General features: G+C 37.4%; 1 protein-coding gene across 4 annotated transcripts in view; it reads right to left on the bottom strand.

The window, feature by feature from the left end:
- Nucleotides 1-25,020, bottom strand: part of SRPK2 (SRSF protein kinase 2) — a 125,280-nt gene that overhangs the window by 25,911 nt on the left and 74,349 nt on the right. For all 4 annotated transcript variants that reach the window (XM_077783638.1, XM_077783639.1, XM_077783640.1 and 1 more), the window contains 6 exons: nt 15,386-15,534; nt 9,484-9,592; nt 8,846-8,933; nt 8,523-8,610; nt 3,387-3,493; nt 902-1,067 (listed from right to left, as the gene is read on the bottom strand). In XM_077783638.1, the coding sequence (XP_077639764.1) occupies nt 902-1,067; nt 3,387-3,493; nt 8,523-8,610; nt 8,846-8,933; nt 9,484-9,592; nt 15,386-15,534 (707 nt within the window). The remainder of the gene's footprint in view (nt 1-901; nt 1,068-3,386; nt 3,494-8,522; nt 8,611-8,845; nt 8,934-9,483; nt 9,593-15,385; nt 15,535-25,020) is intronic.

Genomic DNA, 25,020 nt, shown 5'->3' with positions numbered 1-25,020 from the left:
TGTCAAGTTCAATATAATACATTCACCATTTATATGACTTTTCATCTCAAAATATATAATGCTGTGAAATGGATCCTGATCACTGTATTTGCTCCCAATATAGCAAGTATTTTTAATATACCTCACAGATTTTAATCTGTTAATTTTCTGACAGTATTACAAAGGGAATTACTTTTCCACTGCCTGTAGCTGATGTGCTCAACTGGCAAATTAGTAGCAACTGTAGTACTAAAAATATATAGTACATAGTACTAAAAAGAAAATCACTAGAAAAGCCACACTTCCTCCTTGTTTGTCTTTGCTTATTGCTGTCAACTTCTTTACCTTGGCTTCTCCTAGCTAAACATAAGGTACAGTTCCTATCTAAACTCTTGGCAAGCTTAACATAAAACATTTTATGCCCCCAGGAAAATGGGTTTATCACAAGTTCAGTTAGTTACAATAAATTCTATTTTTAAGGGTGAAAACCCACAAGTGTAGAACTTTTCACTGCGTCTTAAAAGTAAGTTACAATAGACAAAAAGGCAGATGATTTCACAAGGATGCTGGTGAACTTACAACAGAACTAGACATAATTTAGGTAAGATTATTTATTGTTGTCAATATTAGAGATGTAAGCTTCCAATGTGACTAAAACGCAGGCATTAAAGCCTGTGGGATAGGATTAAGTTTACACCAATAAATATTTTTCTGTTTCTGGGGACCCTGAAAACTTGAACATGCAAAACCAGTAAGAAATCATTACTTGGATAATTTCCAGAGCAGGAAAAAGAATTAAAACACAGCCATGCATTTTTCACATACAATTATTTAAACTGTGAATTTTCACTGGACAAAATGCTGTTAGCAATAGCATACTGCTGGCAGTTTCCTACATTGCATTTTAATATGCTGTTCATACCTGCTGAGCCAGAAGGGGGAGGAGCACCAGCCTTCTGCCACTCGGTAGCTTCAGCAGCCATCCTGCGCACGTAGGCATCATCCACACACATCAAAATGTTTTCCGGCTTTATATCCGTATGAATGATCTTGCACTTGCTGTGAAGGTAATCTAGACCCTGAAGTACCTAATTACAAAGGGAGTTTTTAAAAATCTGCTTGAAAGTGCAGCTGAATTTATTAAGATCAACCTTCAGCTGCATTTTAAAATAAGCCTGATATTATCCTGATGCTCAAAAGTACCCAAAAAATGGAAAAAATGTATTACCAAGTAGTACCATAAACACAATTTTCCACTGCAGTATGAAATTACAGAAGCTTACAAAGCAAAACTGTTTGATGCACAGTAACACCAGAGCAATGACTGAATTGCTTCATATTCAACTTTCAGAAATCAGTTTTTAAAACATGTACAGCACAAGTTTTGTCCAAGTAGAAAAAGAAGAAAGATCTACATTATCTTTAATAAGCAACCTGAAAGCCTTACCAAACAATGCCACTCTCATTAGTCCAAACAGTTAATTCCAGTCTCACAAAAATAGAAGTTTTTTAATCTTTCAGGACTAAGCTCTTCCTCTTTTCTCAGGTATGAAGTGTTCGAATTACCTTTGTCTATATTAAAAAAGCAATTCAGGTTGGAAGACTCTGTGATTCACACCTTCATCTAAGTAATACCACTTTCAAAGTTGCATCTAACCTCAGAATCAGACCGGCCTGCTCAACGCCTTTATCCAATTCACTTCCAACTACCTCCCCAAGATGCAGAATTGGCTGGGCTGTGCCCTGTTTGCTGGGTAAAACCTGAGTGGACACCAGGCTGAAGAGCTTGGTGAGGAATGGAGTTCCATCCTCACCAGCCATGACCAGTGGTGTTCTCCAGGGCTCAGCACTGGGGCCAGACCAGTTTAGTATCTTGCTCAATGACCAGGACAGGGGGATCAAGTGCACCCACTGAAAGTCTGCAGATGGCACCAAGTTGGGTGGGAGCATTGATTTGCTGCAGGAAGGCTCTGCAGGGGGATCTGGACACACTGGATGATGGCCTGAGGCCAATTATATGAGGTTCCACAAGGTCAAGTGCTGGGTCCTGCCCTTGGGTCACAACAACCCCAGGCAGTGCCACAGGCTGGGGACAGAGTGGCTGGCAAGTGGCCCAGGGAAAAGGCCCTTGGGGGTGCTGGTCGACAGTGGCTGAACATGAGCCTGTGTGTGCCTGGCTAGCCAGGAAGGCCAATGGCATCCTGCTAGTATCAGCAATAGTGTGGCCAGCAGGACCAGGGCACTGATTGCCCCTCTGTACTCAGCACTGATGGGGACATCTCAAATCCTCTGTTCAGTTTTGGGCCCCTCACTACAACAAAGACATGGAAGTGCTGGAGCGTGCCCAGGAAAGGGCAACAGAGCTGGGGAAGGGTCTGGAGCACAAGTCTGATGCAGGGAACTGGGGGTGTTTAGTCTGTAGAAAAAAGGAGGCTGACAAAAAAGGTCCCTTCACTCTACAACTGCCTGAAAGGAGGTGGCAGCCAAGTGGGGGTCCCTTTGTTCTCCAAGGTAACAAGCAACAGAATCAGAACAAGTATCAAGTTGCACCAAGGGAAGTTTAGACTGGATCAGAAAAAAATTCTTCACTGAAGGGCTGGTAAGGCTGCCAAGGCAATAGGCTGCCCACTGAAGTGGTGGCATCACCACCACTGGAGGTATTTTCAAAAGTACAGATGTGGCACTTAGGGACATGGTTTTGTGGCAGACTTGGCAGCAGGCTAATGGCTGGAATTGATGTTCCTTCAGGTCCTTCAGTGAATCACTGTATGATGTATTACATATATGCTTTCTCCTTGCTGAAATACTTTCTCCTTAAAATCACCTCTCAGCAACTTGATTTTCACAGATTAGTGAAAGAACATATTTTGAAAGAACATATCCCAATGAAATGTTCTGAACTGCTTCAAGTTGCTAACACTCTGACTCTACAAAAACTTAAATACAGATAGACACCAATTTCTTTAAAGAACAGGTTACCATTTTTCAGAGAGATACCATTTTTGTTCCTCACTATCAACATCACAATGGTATTACTATTTTCCACGGTTACAATCTTTTGTTTTCCACATTTTATTTAGAAGCCCAACATGTCAACCAAAACTGCAATTTAATATGAGTATCTTCACATCTATGAAAAAGATTCATTGCTTCAACTTTTTATTCTCTAAAGCAGTTCAGGAAACTACTTTATCATAGGAGAGAATTAAAAAACACAATGCAAACACCCCCAAAACCCCTGTATGCAGAAGTGCAGGCTACCCATTAAGATGCTCTTGCAAACCCCACTGAGATTAAAACAAAATTATCTTAGATAGCAGTAAGAGTTCAGTTCAAATATCATAATTCTAACCTTCAAACTGTTAACAATTGTGGAAAAACCTAATTAGAACATCAACAAAACTTACCTGTCGGATTATGCTTTTAACACAACGGATAGGAAGGCCTTGATAATTGGACTTGATTATCCATTTTAGAAGATGATGTCCAAGTACTTCAAAGACCATGCAGACATCTGTAATTTAATTAAGGATAACTTCCAAATAAACTTGTTCATGAGATCAACACAAATGTTTGCTTGTGTTCTGGCTAAAGAAGTCATCACCCCCTTTAGAGGGAAAATGAGTCTCCCTAAAATAAGCATGGTAAGTGCTTTGGTACCTTGTTTCAATTATATATAAAACCATACAGAAGCAGTGTTCAGCAGCAGAATCAATTAAAATAAACCATGTTAATTACGGAAATCTTGTGCATTATTTCTGCATGTTAACAACAGTGTTAGGGTGAATAATTAAGAAAATAATTGTAAAAAGCAACTAACAGGCATTTCTTTTCTTTGAGACAGTTGAAAGTACTGATTTGGCCTCTGCTCTCTAGTTTTTAGTAAATTCTAAATTCTATGAATAGGAGGTTTTAATAACAAAAGTGTGCAGCAACCATGTTTTAAAAATGAACCATAACATCCACTGTTTTATTAAGTTCAAAAGTCAATCATCAAAGAACTCTTAAACAAAGAAATGCAGAACTCAGAAGCAACATGCAAAAAGCACAATACCAAAATGTTTAATTAGACACAGCATTTACTACTGGCCCATGACAGAGGCAAACAGTCAATTACCAGGGGAGGTTATTAGGAAAAAACATGATCTAGGAACTTCCTGTGATTTCTGCTTCAAAGGCTTTCTAACTTAAGAGATTCTACACCTACATGCCTGGGTATGTTATCCTTCTATTGAGAAAATCTGCAGATATGGAAGATAATTTAAAGTTTTATCATCCACAACATTCTGGCAGGAAGTTATACAATTAGACTATGCCCAATTAATCCTGAAACATGAGCTAGGAATGACTTTAACGTACCTGGAAATCAGAAAAGATGTTAAAATCTTAACTATGTGATACTATAACCTTACAAAGAACAACGTACTACAAATAACCAAAAATTAATTGATGGATATTGCAGGAAAATCTTGATGAATTAGACCTTTCATATAGATGACCACTTCTAGACTGTTAGAAATCTTACCTAACTTCTCTAAGTTTTATTAAACTAAAATCTTGGCAATGATCTTAAGAGTCACTGTCTTTTGTTAAAATGAGACTTACCTTGTCTATCAGTTTGTCACACACATTCTTCTCAAATACCTACCTATATGCATAAAGGTAACTCAAGTTTTAACATCTGCATCCTCTATACTGAAGTTACACCAACAGTAAAACGTCTCAAGACTTGTCAAAGCACACTCTGAAGAACTGTAACATAACTGTTGCCAACTGTTAATCTCATTTCACATTCCTCAATTCCCGTGTTAGAGGAGACACTGAGTAGTCATTTCCCACTCATATCAACTGGGTGTACTCAGAACTCCGTTTCAGAAGAGGAAACAGTCTTGGTTACTTTACCCCACAAGGAACACAAGTCACTAGCAGAGCACACAGCCATCATAAAGGATGAGCAGAGTGCATGAGCTCTGCAGGGCTTATTAACTGAGCCCACGCAGTCAAGTTGCAAAGCTACAGCAACACAGATTGCAAAAAGGACACTGCAACATTCAGAAATGAAATATAGGACACCCGCCCACAGCCCTTCAGACTGCTGCTGCTGCACTCTCCAATGCACATTGCTGACATTCCTTGCACTTACAAAAATGTTAAGCATTGCCAGTAACCAGAAGAGAAAGGGATGTAGGGAAGTAAACAGCTGAGAGGCAAGGAGAGAGCAAGAAGGAAGATGTAAGAGGAATGGCAGAGGCAGGCGCAAAGAGGGAAGGTCACCAGAAAGTGACGCCCACTCGAAAAAAAGAGATTGCAACATTCTGCAGGGAGGACTTGGACAAACTTAAGGGACACTCCATACTGGAGAGACACCTGGAATCGAGAGAAGATACAGAGCAGGCTCAGTGTTGGGAGCAAGTATGCAAAAATGTGACTGCTGTCTGATTTACTATCCTGATCTGAAAAACATTAACCTTAAGCCAGACTGTTCAGAACAAAGAGATTGGGAAAAGGTCTGCATAAACTACTAGGAAACCAGCCTTGCAAGTCCCAGGATCCTCCTACAGCACCAATAACTTTACTGGTGGGAAGGTCCAAAAATCCCTGCAGCAAAAAAACTCTGAAGCCCACCTAGGAGACATTCTTGGAGGAGGCTTCTTGAGAAATTCTCTTCAAAGCAGCACAGGAGATATCTCATAGGAGCAAACTAAGCACAGCAGCAAAAGTGAGAATAAATCTATCATTAATCAGCTGACAGGTTTAAGTACTGAAAGCTGTTCTTTCTTGACTCAAATCCTACCTGTAACTATCTATCTATAAACACACATTACTCAAGCATTTAGAAATATGACAAAGGATAAAGGCTAGTTAAGCTCTTGTACCAGCACAGAAGACTTTAGGATGCATCTCAGTTGTTTCTAGATTGGCAGCATTTAGGCATAATAACATTTAATTAATACTCTATATTCTTTGGAGATATATTACAATCATTATAATGTCTGATTGTGTGGGAATGTTTCCTTCCTTATTTTTTCCATTTATCTCTCAAAACACTTGTTCCATTATATGATTATCTGAATCATTTATTTAAAAAATACTACACTGAAATGAACATTTATTACAGCTCTAATAAATGTCCACTGCAAACAAACATAATAATGCACACATTGAAAACACCAAGGTGTCCAAGATCATGAATTCTGTTATTTCATTAAAAAGTCATAATTGCAATATTTTCAAAATATACAAGCAGGTAAAAAATTATCAGCCTAGTGCAGCATAACACATTATTAAAATTCCTCTATATGTAAACACCTACTCCAGCTCCTAGGAGAAAGATGACAATTGCAGTCACACAGTGCAGACCAATGGCTCTGCACAGTCCCAGCTCTGTTCTACATGGCTCTTGACAATTTTCCCTGTTTGGAAGCTCCATGACATTTTGTGGTATTAGCCATCCAAAGGATTCATGCAACTCTCTTCTGTCTTGTTTTAGCTTTTAAATGCATTCCATAACCAATAATCAAGCCTCTATGAAGCATATGGTGTTTTATTTTACAGTCAAGCAACAGATATTTCGTGACTTGCCCAAAGGAAGCTGGAAACAGCAGAGCATGGAAAAGATCTCAAATTACTTAATTTCTCTCAACCTGTGCAACTCAGTGACACTAATGTAGCACTAATATGGCATTTTAAAAAGTAAACAGCACCAAAACACTAAAATCAAATTACTTGCTCTACCCTAAGAGAACCTACACCAAAGATTATTTTCCCTAGAACTTAAAAAGGAGCTGATGAAATAATGCAACCAACCACTGCTCAAATAACTCAGGATGCACAAACTGTTCTCAGGAATATTCAATGCATAAGATACTCGGTATCATATTTTTGCTGGCAGTCAGGACTTTGACAGACTTCCAGATGCAATTTAAATTTAAGTCCAGTATCAATCCATCCTGTATATTGGTACTTTTCTGGAAAATGTACATTTCAGTAAGGCAGGAACATCTGCCTTCTACATAAAAATTTCTGTGCTGCCATTTTTTAACATGAAGGCAAAACTGAAATAGAATAAATCAGCATCAGCTGTCCAGTTTTAATCTGCCAATACAAAGCTACCTGACCCCTTATTTTTCACTAGCACATGGTGTCTTTTTGCTTTCTCAGTGTAAGTGCTACACTGCAAAAAGATTTAAGTTTGGATATGATTTCCAAATATTATCACTAACAAAATTTACTCTTCACACCTAGAAACAGCCCTTACCTTTAATACAGTGAATTAAATACATGTGAATCTTAACAAGAATTTAGGAACATTACTGGGAAATTGCTCTGATAAAGACATAAGAGCTATTTCTATGTATAGCTATAAATGCATAACTGTACTCCTTATTTCATATTAGTGTTTTACAACATAACAGTAAATCAAAATTTTTTATTTCTAAAAATAATTATTCTTCAACTGCACTACAGTCAGATGAAAACAAATAAAAATGGGGGAAAAGAAAAGGAGATTAGACAGCAGTCTGTAACTGAGAACACCTGACCCTGTACTCAGCATATACCCAAAGGCTCCATAACTGATGTCAAGAGACAGATGAACAGGATGAAAGCTGCTTGCACACTTCTGTCTGGAAGGATGCTTTCTAGTGAGCATTCAGATTTACTGTTACCTTCTACATTCCTCTCCTAGAAGATGGGAGTTGGTGAAAGGTACTTTAATCTGAAGGTTGAAGGCACATCACCAAAATCAATGTATAATTAGGCTCTCTAGAGCAGGAACTGTCTCTCTGGCAATAGGACCCATGAACAATGAGGTTTGATACTGGGCTCCAAAACACAACAGGCACACACATAAGTCCAGCTGTAACAGTAAATGAAAGCACAGTAATATAATATGCTGCTAAAATACCTAATATAATTAGCAAGGAGAACTCAGTTTAGCTTAACTCTAAAATTAAATATATTCACAGACTCAAAATTTACCCTGAAAATGAGGCAGCTGTATTTCACTTTATCTCTCTCTTTTTTCCACCACCCCTCTTTTCTTTTTGTAAAGAAAGCTTTCAAAGACATAGCTTTACAACCTTTGCCAAAAACAATGTCAGACCTGGTCAAAAGATAATTACATGAACAAGAGAAGCATCTCCTTGGCCTCACACTTCTCACAAGAAAACAGAAACCAGATTTTTCATGACACCAACAATTTCTCTTTACCAGTCTAGAACAAAAAAATATTACTTGTAAGCTTCAGTTATTATCAATGTTTCCAGTAAACTCCATTTTTAAAGTAATATAGTTCTAGTTCTACCAGACTATGAAAGGATATACAAGACTTCTTTTTAAATTTTGCACTGTTTAGAAAAGCTAAGTTACTTTCACTCCACAGAGTGCCTTACACACTGCACTTCTCTTGGCATCTACATACATTCTGGTGTTTCTAATTTGTATATTTAAAATAAGGTTAACTACAAAAAAATCCAGAACTAAATGCTTACTTATTTCAGTATAATATCTTTAATGAGAATGCCATGTTCTCAAAAGGATACGAATTCCATTCATTCCAGAAATTTTGAAGTCATCAATTAGCTGTACAACCATATCCTTGTTGGGATCATTAGGGTCACTTTCACGAACCTAAACCAAGAATGCAAACACTGATATTTTAGGAAAAAGTTCACTTTGAAATACTAATTACTTAGATTTCCACACAAATTTAAGTATTTTGGAGCTTCAGAAAATATTAACTCACAATAAGATGTTTAGAGGACAATATGCAAAAAACAAGAGTCTAATATCAATTCTCTGTGTTTTTTTAATTCACTGTTCCTATTATTGTTATTGAACACTGTATTGCAATAGTGATACTTACACATTTGAGCAACTTTATTTCATCCAAGGCTGTCTCCGTATAATGCTGGGCACTTTTTACAACTTTCATTGCAACAAACCTTTTTCCCCTTGAATAGAAGAGAAACATTTTCAACATGCACATTGAGCGAAAACAAACATACACTGAAGGTTGAGAATTTTCAACTAGAATATTTCATAGTCTAATGCATTGGTACAGAAAATGCTGAAATTACACTTAACGACAACTTTTAACAACACTCTGTTAATAGCGTAATTATTGATATTTTAGTCTCAATGCTAATGTCTCTAAAAGAGGAATCTGCTTGCACGTTATCATTTAATGAACATAATTATATTTTTTCATTAAAGATACAAAAGAAATAAAAAATATAAGCTTATTCTTGCATGCTCAAGACAACATGCAAATTCAATAGGAAAGCTAATTTGTCAAAGAAAATAGAATTACATTTATTTCTGAGAGCTTTTATAAACTACACTGTTAATCAAGAGCAAAATGAGACTGTAGTATCTTTCTGCACAAAAAGACAGTAAATATTTACATAACTTTACCATACACATAAAATAGAAGTTATTGCAAACAAAATAAAAGAAATGTATTAAGAATAAAGTTTAAGTATAAGGAAATAGTTTTCTTACTGCATATCCCAGCATAGCCAGACTGTAGAGAAGTGTCCCCATCCTAACTTTCTGATAACATGATACCGGCCATTGAAAAGATCACCAATTTTCACTGGATGATAGCCTCCTTTCATGAAAAAAAAAAAAACAAGTAGAAAAAAGAATATTTAGGAAATTAAAAAGGAATTCTCAGGTTTTCAAGTAATTCTCTTTTAGTTATGTATTTTCCACTTCAAATTGTCCTGTACTATAAATAGGAAATATAAAGAAAACTCTAATGGTAAAAATTCTGCCTTGCTTGGCCTGGAGGGAAAGAACTCGTGTCCTGTAACTACTGTAGAGTTTGTTCACCCTTCTCTCTTATGGCTTTTATTTATGGTAATATAACCATCTGTTCTCTATTTCCTTGGGCTTATCTTCCACTTCATAGACAGTAAAGATCTACATTATTTCTTTATCATATTTGAAGCCTCTCCAGTCAACATATTTTGGATGATTGCAGAATCTCAGCGGAGATTGTTTTAATTCCCATTTGCTTTCGAGTAATAAAAGCAGCAATAAAATACTTCCTGAGAAAATGTTAAGAACAATGCAGACTTCATTGATGCTCTTCTACTTGGCCCCTGATCCACAGCAGCAATGCATTTTTCTGACATCTGAGCGTTTTACAGTGAGGAGGAAGAAGAAAAAACAGGCAGCTCTGGGCTTTGTCTGAATGGCTTTTTCATTACTAAAGTCTGCAGTCCAAATTTAAACCACTACACAGGTTCTCCACAATGTCACTAGGCAGAAAGGCCAACAGGACAGAGCAAGCTGGAGCTCAGGTTTCTAGGAGGTGTAATGAAGCCTTTTATATCCTTTATATTTTGGGAGACACTATTAGTTAAACGCAGGGAAGACAATGAACACATAAGATTTTTATTCAAACCTTAATACACCAACAATAACAGCCATAATTTTGCCTAAATTGCAAACAAACAAAAAAGCTGCACCACTCAACCCTCCAAGACATCAGCAGCAGACTCAGAGCAGCTTTCAAGGAGCCACTTCTTTCTCTCTTTCTGGTCCTTCACAATGTCCTGTCCAACTGTCCTTTGGCAGGATCCTCAATTATTGACTAATCCATTTGGAATTAGGAAAGCCTCCAACTACTTTCTCAAAGTTTCTGGATCTCTTTTGAATCCCTTGAAAATCTTGTTAGAACTGGTTAAGACAACAATGTGAATTTATAACTTAATTTCTTGAATTTAAAACAGGGACTTCACTCTTATCTCCTTTTATCTGTGGGAACAGTGATGTCAAATCTGGATATATTTATATTCTTTTTTTGCTAATAACATCTTCTGCCTTAACAGAAGTTCAACAGCTCTTTTATGAACTCTCATATGCTGCCAGAGCAGATTAATAAATTTAACACAATTGTGCTACAGAATTTTAACTATTACATACTCAGGAGAAGGATAAAGCTTAAACGATGTACTGTGCTAGATGCTGGTGTGACTAACAAACTCTGAAACACACAGCTTTGATGTATGTGTGCTAAGGTGTAACTGCAGGCTTAGCAAACAGCACACCCAGCTTCACCCAAAAGCTGACCCTTCCCTTGGGGAAGACCTTCCCAGCCCTCTTATCACTTGAAGGAGATGCTCATGAAAGCTGCCAGGACAACTCACCCAGCACAGTAAAACGAGACTTTCACTGCCACTGCTGAGCTGTGCCACCCTCAGTAAGGATGCCCACACTGCCAGGCAGGAACTCCTTATTTCCAAATCAAAACCCAGATCACTTCTGGAACACCTGACTGGATTTGCTCTCCAGCAGAGAAGGGGTACCTGGACTTAGTGAGAGTGAGGGCTGACTACTATACTGTCCATCTGCAAACAGAAACAGCATCAGCCACGTATGAAGCCTGAGTCTACTGCAGCTTCCCTATTATAGAAATTTTGCTGAATAAATGCAAATACATGAATTGGTACTGATACAAAAATTAGAAACAAAACTAAATTTGATTTTGTCTATTTAAGCATCCTTCTAGTAACAGCTGATGGAAATATTTAACAATCTGGATAAATATAATCATTAAGACAGCTACTGACTGATTTAAAACAAACAAACGAAAATATAATTACTTGGTAACTTTTTCCCACAAAATTCTATGCAGGATGAGGAAGTCATAGATACAAGAGGAAAGTTAAGAGAACACACAGGAGTTCTACCTTTCCATTACTGAAAAGGCTTGCATTTGTGAAGTGAACCAAATCTGATGACCTGCAAAATTTATATGAGACTTCCACAGAGATACACTATCACAGATAAAAGTATGTTTCTAGGAATAGTTTAGACAAACAAGAGTCTTTAAGTCTGACTGTACAAATAACTTTTGGCATACTTGTGCTTCAAAGGGTCAAAAATAATCAAAAACTTGTGATAGTTTCTTCCTATCAAAGACAGAAGAGGAAACAGCATAGAGAGGAAATCAGACAAAGACACCAAAGTTAATAAACTGGGGCATGATGAGTTATTTTAGTAAACTCCATGTGTAGGTAGCATAACAATACCATATATGTAAAAATCATGTTGTTTTGATCCCTACACCACTGTCATAACTAACTATAACAATACACCAGCAAATGTGACAGATGCCAACAGTGGAAGCATATATAGCATACTAGTATGTATGTGTATATATATATATATATATATATATATATATATTTCACAAGATACTTTCCACTGTCCTAAGTCACAGCAGGAGCAGTTTTGGAAATAATATTTTACTAATCCTGTACATGCTACTCTCTGATTATTCATATCAGCAACATATGCATTTACAGGTTGAGGACAACCAGATAAACAATCCACTTAGTTATGTGTATTTCAAAAGCTGGTGTCATCCTATGATGAATGTAACCATTTCAGTTCTCCATGATACTAAAAGTATTTCTAAGTATTAGTACCAAGAAAGCATCTATGCAAAATTAACAAGCTGATAAAAATTATGTGCTTTTGGAAAAACAATACTGGCAGTTGAAAATATGGAGTGTATAAATAATAATGCAACACAAAAAAACTCCACCCTGTTGTACTGCAGCATACACAGAAAAAAAAGTCTCTGACAGCTAGCTAGCTACATGCATGCAAGAAGGAGGGTCAGAAAAAATGAGGTCATTATTCCTGAATGTCTCCTGAATGTATTGGTAATTGTAGCTGGCTGGTTCTATGTTTGTATAGGGAATTATTCCCTTTGTGAACTAGATGAATGGGAGACATCTCCAGGGGGCAGAGAAGATGATCAGAGAAGCAAAAAATTCCAATTACATCCATGACACAACAGACTCTTGCAAAAAAAAAAAAAATTACCAAGTGTTTCAAGGCTTCTCAGAGAAGAAAAACTAGCTTTACAAAGTACCCCTCAAAAAATCATGCAGTTGGACATTTGATATTTCCATTCCTTAAATAAATATTTGCAAAGCATTTTATGCAAATTCAGTAGCACAAACAGAAGTAATGTTACAGATTCAAACAGGCCCTAGAGGAAGCCCCCAGGGAAAGGAAGTCAGTCTGCTTTTCACAGATGGCTGCTAGTCAGTCTCTTTCACATCAGGTGTTAATACAAACTGATCCAATTTCCTCATTAAAAAACACTCCTATGACTATTTACTAATCACCATGTAATGTGATCAAGATGCAAGTCCAGCACATAGTAACATACCCTTAAAAATAAAAGTAGTAACAAAAATGCTCAACGGGAAGTACAGCTAACAGGCTGTATGTTGACTTCCTGAAAAAAATAATTATATACTCATCATCAAAATTCCCCTCCTATAAAATTTCAGACTGAGGTTGAGAAGAGATGAAGTGTGCTCTGGGCCTCAGTCAAAAATCCTGGAAGACTGCCATTTTGAAGACAAAATTAGGAATAAAAGAGACACTCCAGTAATAAATTATAATTTCCATATCTTTATCTTCCACTTGCTACCCAAAACAGAAGAAGATACTCAAACTAATAACATGTCTCAAAAAATGGAAAATGCATAACTTACTTATTCCCTACACAGAATATAAAATATATAAACAAATCCCAAAGTGGTCATGGAATTCAGATTCTTATGGAGACCCTCCCTTCAGTTCCACGCCAGCAGACTGAAAGAAGGAAATGCACTGCTCAGTCTTACAGGAAATTAGGGTCAGAAACTAAGCAAATCCTCTACTGAAGCAACAAAAGCACTGCTCTCATAGAAACAAGTAATGATCATGACACCCAAATGAACCAAAGCTTGAACCATCCTTAATGTACTTTAAAAAATTCAAAGCCTCAGGATCAGAAGAATTCAGAAGAACTTTTATGCATACAGAAGTTCCCTTTAATTTTTCAGGAAGCCTACAAGTATTCTTAGTGTAATGTAGTTTATTTCAGAAGTATACAGATCTCACTACTGACCTGCTCTAGTTAAACAGGTAACTCATAAGCAGGTTCTCAACTTAGACTATTTTTTTGTTTTGTGATTTAGCTTCTGCAGATGGTGACATTTTGTAAGGGATACTGGAAAACAGACAACAACGGATTGTTTGAAATTAAATGCAGCCCTTACTTCAGGAAAGAATAAAGTCAGAGCTTTGAAATGCTTAATCTCAAGGAAATACAGATGTTTATGAGTACACAGATGTTTAAACAAACCCTTATTCACTGATGGAACATGTTAAAGATGCCAAAAGAGTTATCTTACAGAACAAATGTGTGTTAACACAAAGAATAAAAAAACAAACCAAAATACTTCAGCATGGTTTGATAACATGTTTTTCTCTTCCCTGCTGCAGATTTCAACATCTAGTTTGAGTTTATTTTTTGGCTTTTACTATTAACATTTGTAGGCCACTTATACATTTGAAATATAATATATTAATAAAACCTTTTACACCAAGATGAAATAGTCACTTTCCATTGTTAAATATGTAAATACAAAACGCTTTTCCAGGCTAGGAAGGGGAGTCCTTGAAATAGTACATTTACATTTCCAGGCTTATACAGAAACTTCTGATTAAGAAGACATTATCACATTTGACACAGGAAGTGTTTCTTGGTATGAGGAATACAGAATACCAGATACAGTCAGTGTGCATAGAGTGCTTTTTGACTATTCAAAAATACTGATCTGAAGAGAGAAAATTCTAATGTAAATATTCTTGAAATGTACTACAATAGGTAACCCAGAGTTGATAGAACTGTTATTTATCATTTTTCATGTAAGTACACTGTACATTCTACCCTAATGGGAACAGACTTGCAATTCTATCAGTGACATTAAAATAAATTTAAGTATTGACACTGTTGTACTGCAATCATGCCTTTATGCATTTAACAGTATTTAAAACCTGAATACAACCAATACAAAAATTAGGGAAATTGAGTTAAAATGAAGATGCAGAGAGCCTCAGACAATGCTGAGAGCTGTGAAAGACACCACGTGGAAAAGAAGCATGTAACATCTTAGGCTAGTGCAAGTGAGGGAAGAAAAGAAAAATAAACAATACAGTTTAAAAAATAAATTTATGTAATGCTCTTAAAGGCAAAGCATTTTAGAACAATTTGGAGCACAAGAAGAGTTGTTTGTCTTGGTTTGGATGTTTCTGTTTCTCTTACAACTCGCATGAGTCAAGGGAAGTTTATTCTCTATTCTTTTAATCGGGACATCAGGAAGAATACAGGGATGCTATACTTGTAGCTCTATTGAAAACTGTATAAACAAGCTATGGCTAAGTGAAAAAGTAATGCTGAATACAATTATGTATCAGGACCTGAAATGAAGAGCTGTTCCTAATTCTTGTATTAGTTAATTCTATAATTAAAGATCAGCTCTTTAAAAATCCCTCAAGAACCAGAACTAAGAGTGGTGTGACCACCACGGTGAACTGCACTCACCTTTGCAGTAATCTGCAGGATCCTCTTGCTCCTCATCGTCGGAGCCCAAAATCTCCTCCTCGGGCTCAGGCGGGGCGGGCTCCGGCAGGGGCGGCGGGGGCGGCGGCGGGGGCGGGGGTGCAGAGGGAGCTTTCTGCTGAGGCTCTGGCCTGGAAGTGGGACAGAGATAACACTTTGTAAAGAGCCACCTCACCGGGGTGCCCAGCCCTTCAGCGGGGATGAAAAACCACCGAAGCATCTCTCGATCTCGCTGTCACCTTTCACATCCCCTTTGGGACACTGGGGAGGCGTGCACAGAGAGGAACCTGGCCAAACCAAGAGCAGGTCTCCAGTGAAAGAGCTTGCAAAAGACACATGAAGTATATAATCAGATACAGACAAGCAAATTAGACATTAGATTCATCTTCTTGAGCAAAACTGAGAAGAAATACTTTTGCAAAGACTATCAAGTTATTCAAAAGCTCCTGCTAGCTGAAGGATGAATTTTTAATTAATTAATTAATACACAGCAAGAAACAATCTTCTAGAGACACAGACACAACCCTTAATGCACTTCTCATCTGCCAACACTATGGAAAGCTGTTTCAATATACAAAATACTGAAAACATCTATTAGAAGGTAAGAGAAAAAAACGTCATCATCCTAGGTAGTCCACAATGCTCATCCCAAGGCATATCACATGCTTTAATACACACTAATTAATTAAAAAACAAAACAAAATCACCAGAGTCTTGACACCACTGGGCAAGAGATGGGCTTTTTTTGTCTTGCAGCTCCTATTTTGTAAAAAAACAACCTAAGTAAAATATACTTTATTTTATATCCTGTTCCAAAGAAAGCTGTACTTGGTTACTACAAATTACTCACATTTCAAAACTGAGTATTTTCAACAGACTGATGTCCAGGGTTGAAGGGATAAGACCTCTCTGTCATATAATTAAGAAAGCCTTCCCCAAACAGGTTGATGCTGTTGTTTTTTTGCATTCATGCCTCTTTCAAGTGAAAAGTATATACTTTCCAAATACATTTGCAAAGTAACTTAAGCATTTGCGCCATCAAAAGCTGCTATAAATTACATCTACTTTAACCACATCTAAAAAACACTGCATTAACAGTATTTTGTTCTTCATGTAATGAAAAAAATTGGTTGATGTTTCAGCAGCTAGAATTAAGATCCAAATACTTCCTTCATCACGAGTAAAAACTGTATTTATGTTTATCCCACTGCTAAGTCATCTTCCTCATAATTCCTTTTCTTTTTAATACACTGCAATTGTTCAAGACAGACAGACAGACCATTTGGTGTCAAAGAGAACACGGTTGGTCAGAAACAAATGCCACTGGCAACACTCACCACCTGCAGAGCAGCTGCTATTATACCTTTGCTTAAAAGGACATGACTGCAAGCTGCATTGCATACTAAATTCATCTGCCTGCTACCCCATTCAGATAGTAAAATTCTTCAGTCAATAAATGGTCAGATTTTAAAAGGGGTACTTTGAACTAATTTATCAATGATTTAAGTTATGATGGGAAATCTAATGAAGTAAATGAATTTACATCATTCTTAACCACATGCAACTAGACAGAAGAGAAAGAAGAAATCCATTTGTAAGATACAAAATAAATACATTTGCAGATGTTCCTATTTAAAATTATGTTGGTTGTTTGCTTCCCTCTTTCAGTTTTGGCTCCCAACAGATGTCTTTATCTGGTACACTGAGAGGAAAGTAAACTGCAAATGGAAAGTTCAGCACTTTCTCTGACCTACTACAAACCGGATTACTGACCCTCCTGGTTTCATGGTGCCAGCCAGCTCCCAGTGACAGTGACAGCTCCTACATCTGATCTGAAAGCTTAAACCAAACAAACCATCACAAAAGGACCTACGTTACAAACCCTGAAACTTCATCTGCTGGGCACAGGACCATTTTGGATACACAGATCAAGAACTAGGAACACTTAAAAATAAAAAACTAATGGTTGGACTTGATGGCCCTGAAAGTCTTTTCCAGCCTAAATGACTCTACAAGCAAAAAGAAGAATGCAGAGTGAAACAGCCTGTACTTCATCCATCTCTGTACTTCATCCCTATGTCTGAAAGCAGGGTGCCAGGAACAGAGGCACATCCATCAGTGCCTGGACTCCTTATTTTGGATGATACCATCATCTTACTTTGTTCTGACCACTGGTGTCCACGTTACTATTTTGGTCACATGAAATGGTACAACTACAGAAAAGGTAGGGTAGGGGAAATGCAGTTTTGTGTAAGTTCAAAAATTCATTGAAGTAGGTTAAGAAAACAGGGTTCTTCTGAGTCTCTCTCAAGCTACTGTATTTGATTTTGGTTTCAAAGGGGTTATTTTTCCTGTATTCAATCCCAGTTGATTTTTATATTCAGAGTGTTTTCTTACTGTCCTTTGAGGACACCAGGAAGGAAGGAAGATATTACTTTATTTCCTTCTGGAGTTATGATTTTTGTCAGCAAATAACAAAACACTGCTTTAAATGAGGAATATCTTGGGTTTGCCCATTTAGCTTTCCTTGCATCTTTTGGGGCAATCAAATATTAGTACAGAAAGATGAGGGAAGGAAAGAAACAAGCTGAGTTATATCAGTCTGACTGCTAATTCTGCATTATAGTAATTTTTTCCTCTAGTTTAGAATTCTTAGCAAGAGATTCTTATAGTTCTTTGGTTTTTTTCACTTTTACTTTTCTAGGATATATGTAAAGATCAAGTCTTCAACATTTTACTTGATGACTTAAATTCTGCCTACAGGCTAAGTAACTCATCCTGGCATCCCCAATCCTGATCTTATGCCAACCCATAGCTTCACAGTGTTAGGAAGGACATCAATGAAAGAACTCCAGTTTTGCTATTTCTTAGTGGCCTTTTATTGAACTGCAAAGATAAGCTATGATGAATGCTTCAACAACATCTTAATTTACAATTTAGAGCATGAATATACAGTTTATTCAGCTTAGATTTCATTTTTTTCTACTACAGTCTGCTAAATGTTAATTATTTTTTCGTTTGAGTAGACTTTAAAACATTGTTGGCACCAAAAAAGTCCAACCATTTAGAAACCTGTGAGTCACAAACACATCCGTAATCTCAGTTTCCTTTTCAGAAATATAATTGTCAAATACTATTACAACATAAAAAGCTATTCAACAACCATTATTTCAAGTTATTAGTCTTTCTTATACCTAAAATGGTGTAATGATATGCATGAGGTAACACATGCATGCGGAGATAAATATTAAACCTGGTTTTTTTTTTTTTTCTGTAGTAATCACTTGGTACTCTGTGGTCGACCACTATTAGATTGCTCACCACCATCCAAGCATAAACACTTAATTAACAGAAGAAGATGACACACCATTTCTAGACTCTCAGTATTCTGTCAGCAGGTATGCAGAGAACTGACCACTTCCACAAGCTACAATGACAAACCTTATAACTGTATTGAAAGAAACACTAAAAACAATTAGCAAACATTAGCCGGCATTTTTTGTCTTTTAATTACTGCCTTTTCATTGGACAAAAATTAATTTACAGCAAAGTCCAATCAAAATACAATTAAATCCTATTTTTAAACTGTTCTTAGAGGGAATACTTAGTAAAATACAAAAGAAAAGTTGAAGTATTTCTCCTCTACAGTGATCTTGAAACAAAATGCGTCAAAACCCTGCATGAAATCTTGCAAAAAAATCAACTGCCCACTGTTATGAAACATAACATTTCTGACAACTTAATTTTACTGTTCTCCCTCGTGAACATGTTGCTCCATGCTCCCACTGGGTAACAGACAACAGTAAAAGCAATCTCCTTAACACTCAAACCTTAGAATGCTGAGAATATTATACTATGAGAAATCCAGAAAATTCCATCCATTTTTTTTTTCTTGTTGATGTTGTGGGGTCATTTGCTATTCTTCTGTAATTGAAAAGGTAAAACAAGAGCAGTGAGAGTGATGAAAATCACAAAATGCCTTCCATATGGGAAGCATCTGAACATACTAGAGATTTCCAGCCAAGAAAACAAGACATCAGAGTGCTAGAAAATCTTGAGAGATACAGAGAAGGCAAATGGGAAATGGCTGTCCACTGCCTCATCCCACACAAACTGAGCCAAGTTGATTGAAAACTCAAAAAAAAAAGACTCATGCAATATGATGCTAAGAACTAAGGTGACCTTTTTTCCCTTGGATATCATGGATACAAGAAGTTATTTAAGTTCAAACAGGGCTCAAAACAACTCATGGAGGAAAAGCTGACTGATGGCTAGCCCAGGACTGCCTTTGTGAGGCCCAGCAGCCTGGAATGTGGATGTATTCAGCACCCTGGGCACAGTTCTGCACTCCTCCCCAGAGGGAATGCAGGTGCACCTTGGGTGTGTCCTCATGCAGTCACTCCATCTTCAGACATTCATTTCTTTTCCTCAACAAATTAATGATTTCCATTCCTAAAAACCAAGAGACTTCAGGCCTCTTTATCTGAAATACTCACAGACAAAAAATATGTTTTCATTTTGAAGTAATGGATAAGAATGTCTTGCAGGCAGGACTGCTATAGAAGAAAATCACCTCAGGAAAACCTCCTGTTCCCATGGGAACATGTACAACAGCAGGAATCCCTCTCTATGAACACTGTACTGCACTCACAGAAATTTGTCAGATTAAACTAAGAACTACCTCAATCTGGGGGGAAAACAAAACTCCCCTTTAAGACTTTCATATGAACACTACCAAAGACATTTTTTGCTAACAAAAAATGCCATTAAAATCAGGCTAAATTACTCCATATATCTAATAAAATATAGAATAAACTATATTCTAACAACGTTATATGAACCTTCTGCCATGCCCACGGAGGTTCTACAGGGAATTTCAATCTGCAGTGGTAAAAAAGAGGAAACAAGGAGCATCAGAAGAATTATGCTGTAAGCCTCCTAAGAGATGGGAGCTTTACAAAATCTACTAGTGAGGGTTGGTCCATCTGGAAGGAGCTCTAGCTATGCGCCTCTCCAGCTCCTAAAGGCAAAAGCTTTTATCCTCCTGGGCAAGGCTCTCAAGTTTCTGTAGAGTTAAAAGTCTGAATCTCTATACACAATTCTTACAGCTGTTATTAACTGCTGAAAGACTCAGCTATTTGGATCTCTTTCTCGTTTGTTCAAATGGTGTCTGCTTTATGAGCTGAATTCTTGCTTGCTCTTTTTTCTCAAATGCAAATTTAGCTTAATTAGACAGGTGCCTTCTAACACTGAGCTCTTTGAACCAGAGGCAGCCTTAAATGGAGGCTTTCTAAGTTCACACACATAAAACAAACAACAAAAAAATGTAAGATCAAGAGAACTCTGAAGTTATCACTCAAGGAACAAAATTATGTTCAATGTTTCCAGTAAGATTTTAAGTGGATTATAATTCAGAATATTTTTAAATTTTAATAGTTATGATAAATTATTTGTAATTTAATAATTCTTTTTAATTATGCCAGAGGTCATATTACTGTTTTCAGAAACAAAGTCCACAAATACAGAAGGAAGCAGGGCATAAGGAGATGTGTTTTTAACTAACTCCAAGAAATTATTGATGTGAACTTCCAGGGACAGCCTCGTTATACATCAATAGCACTATTTGTGTTCTTATTGTAGTACAAAACCGTACTACCATCTCCAATTCTAGAAAATTTATGCATAAAAAGAGCACTGGTATGTCACAAACATGAAGTAGTTTCTACATCTGGTCATTATCAAACAAAATTATAATTCCTTCTGGGACTGTTAACATTCCTTCCAAAGATACCATCCTACCATCAAGCATTAATAGAAGCACCAGTAAAAATCCCTCCCAGAAGGGAGCAGGCTAAGACATGGTAGCTTTTGTAACCTCAAACAGCAACACAGAATGAATTTTTCATTCCCATCTTACTTACTAGTCTTTTAGAGTCCACCATGGGCTTGAGAATGCACACTCAAAGTCCAAGTGAAATGCCAAGGAACACTGTCTTCTCCCATTCCAAATGACAGCTATTATAAACAAATGCCATTTCCCACAGCAAGCACTGCAGTTTTACCACAGCACCACCCCAGCCCAGCATCACAGGAAGAGCACATTGCCAAAGGCAGAGCTGAGGGGACCCAGCAGCAGCCTACCATTACATCAAATCACATCTAGGATGAAGCAGTGAAGTCTGCAGAGTTCAGGAGGCAGCTCTTTTGCCTTTCTCTGATACAGTTACAGCATGTTCTGAGAAGTAACTGGTTTCAAGCCCTGAAAGTCAGTCCCAAATTAAACTTTGTTCTCAAACAGATGCAATTCTGTTAAAATGTTAAGACAGTAAACCAGAAGTCAAATCTATCCAGAAAGGCTCCAGCTTAATTGGACTTGCAAGAGTAATATGTCTTCTTCCTCAAATACTGTTTTTCTCACAGAGTTGTATTTTCCAGACAAGTGATCCATTATAGACTTGCAAAGGAAAAAAAAGTCAACAGTTAATTAAAAAACACAGACCCACCTGGCAGCACAAAAAGAAAATATATAAATACTCAGCACCTTACCTGTACTTCTAGTCACCAGTAAACTGTTGTAAAGACTGAGAATGTTAAAATCATAGAATATTTTGAGCTGGAAGTGACCAACCGGCATCATCAAATCCACCTCCTGGTCGTTCAGAGGAGAGCCCCAGAAATCACATTGTGTGCCTGAATGTTTTGTCCAAATGCTTCTTACCTCTGTCAGGCTTGGCGCTGTGACCATTTCCCAGGGCTTCCAGTGCCCAACCACCATATGGATGAAGAACATTTTCCCTGTATCAAACCTAAACCTCCTTCGCTCACTTCACGCCATTTCTTCAAGTCCTGCCACTGATCACATGAGTGAACAGATCAATAACACACCTTCTGCGAAAGAGGTGACTGTCAGATCCAGCTTCACAGAGAGACATCAGGCACTGGGCAACCTGAGACCTGAAGAGCCACACCTACCATCAGGTGTGTCTGGGTGCAGATCCTTGTCACAGCTGATGCAGTGACTGCAGCAGCTACCGAGGAATGAGTTCTGAGGTGTGACCAGATCAACCCCGAGCAAGCATTCACTACTGAGACCAGGGACAAGAGTGCCTCTTTGTGCCCTTCTGCACCAGCTACTGACCCTGTCCACTGCCTCTGGCAGCAGCTCCCAGATGTCACGATCTGCTGCCTGGTTCCTGAGCTGCAGAGATTCTTCCACTCTTCCAGTGGAATGGCCTCTGTGGAGAGGAGCCTTTCCTCATGCCCTATTTGCCTGCACTCACTAGGGGCTGTATTTCACAGGCACAGGGGTGGTTACACTGCATTTTAATCTCCCACCGCTGCTCTGGCAACACCCAAGTCTCATCAGGAGGTCCCACAAGAGCTTTTGGCTAAAAAAATTTAACAAACTCCAAAGAGCCAAAGTGGAGAAACAGAGCTGTCATAAATCCATGTATTATGCATTGTTCAATGAAGAATACAGTTTCTTATATACACATCCTAACACATCAAAATAAAACCTCCACCTTAAGTACACCAGATTACATCAGATATGGAATACCATTCTAATGCAATGAGAAAAAATGTGTTAAAAAATAGTCTCTCAAACCACACATGAAACTTCAACTTCTTCAAATCTTCTTGCAACAAGAATCCCTTCTCATGCTGCAAAGCTTCCTCCTCTTATCTATGTGCAGCAACCTCCACTTCTGACCAGGAAGATGACCTGACAGAAAACACCAACAGACAGTGGCAGCAATGGACACTATTTTGACTTCTTTCTCCCCTCAACATTGGCTGTACGATGGATTACTTCTAACAGAATGATTCACAAGTGTAAAAATGGAAATTAATTTTTTACTTTCTTTCTGGCGTGTTATGTTGTAGTATTTAATTTTTGCCTTTCTCTCTGGCATGTTAAATTACAGTGTCTCTACTCTTTCTATTAATAACATATATTCAGGAAACATGCTGTTGTTGCTTCAGTATCCTACAGTTGCCACTAGCAACAAATTTACATGTGTTTGAAGGAGAGGGGGAAGAATCACCCTCTGCTCTCCAACAGCCCTGACCCTGGAGAAGTTAGCAGATTTAACACGATTTAGCACCAAAATCACTCATGTGACTGACCATTTGAGGTCAAATATGGACTGAAATATGAATTTGTAACTAAATTACAAAATGCGCGATTTAATCTTTATCACAAGACAGGAACACCTTCAAGGAAGTATACATTCCATTGATATGTTAGAAACCATACAAAGACAACTGAAGAGAAATGAAGCCAAATGAGCTGAAGCAAACCAACAAATGCAGTGTTTCACTCCTCTTTTTACCCACTTAATGGACAAGTAGAAAGGATATTATAGGAATAGTGAAGTTAAAACCCTTCACTTAATATCAAATGCAGCTGAGCAGCAGAGTACCTTGCCTTAGGTTGGTTGGCTTTTTCCTGGCCCCTAAAGCAGCCTGGTAAAATGTAACCCTGACTTCATGTGATCATCTCAGTGCAAAAATGCATTTTTCATGTCCACATTTACTTAATGTTTAGAAGACCCATTCATCCCATTTAGTGTGAATGCATGATGCTCTGGATTATGTCTGGGAACTCCATTCTTCAGGCAATGAGAAAAGGGTAAGCAGAAAGGCATTTTGCATTGGAAAAACACTGAGGGACATAACTGGCAGGTGAAAAAAACAGAGCCTGAAGGAACAAGATTGCATGACTAAGCCAAAATTAGAAGAACCTCTCTGTCTGCTTCAAATACAAACATTTGCTGCAATGATAAATTCTGAATGCTCCAGTTGGAATTCTACTGATACCAGACTTCGCACTGACCTTGCTTTCAAGAGGCCAGAACAAGCATTTTACATGAACTCTTTACATTAACACAACTCCTTTTCACTAATGTGTTTTCTTTCTAAATAAAGAATTGAACTCAATCCTTCAAAATACACACAATTCCTCTCCCAAACTTCCAAATCCCAGTAGCACTTTCTCTATGAAACAAGAACTTTAGAAATATTTTCACAATTCCTACTAGCATTTATGGAAGTACCCACCTTCCACTGCAGTATCATTAAAATGGATAAAAGCAAGCTAAACAAGTAACTCAAACCATTTTTAACTATTAGACATAAGTTGCAAAGATGCCTATAATGCAAAAACTTTCTGCTAGTGTTCAATAGTCAGTTATATTCTTCCATTTTGGACATAAGTGGTCATAAGTACAATATATAAAATGTCTGCTTTGAGTTTCTCTGTATCACTCATTCCTGTTAATTTATGCACTGATTTTCATAAAAGAAATAAGTAAAAGCAGCAAAAAGATTGCCAAGTCCAGCTGCAGTCACAAGCAAGCAAATGGAAAACTTTTTTTTTTTTTTTCACAAAAATTAATTTTTACCCAAATACAGATAAATAACAAGCAGCTGGTTTTAGCTTCATGACCGTTTATTAAATCTTTCTGTCTTCTTGTTCTCATAAACACAGCAGCAATTATTACTCTTCAAACACATGAAAACACTTATTTGGATAACTTTGATAAACTGATCTTTAAAAAAGCAATTCCTTAAACTCCTTGGCTTAAAAAGTATCCTTTTTTAAGTGCCTAGATCTC

Source organism: Lonchura striata, chromosome 5 (assembly GCF_046129695.1).
Source record: "Lonchura striata isolate bLonStr1 chromosome 5, bLonStr1.mat, whole genome shotgun sequence".
Taxonomy (NCBI): Eukaryota; Metazoa; Chordata; class Aves; order Passeriformes; family Estrildidae; genus Lonchura; species Lonchura striata.
This window is presented reverse-complemented; position numbering and strand designations above follow the sequence as displayed.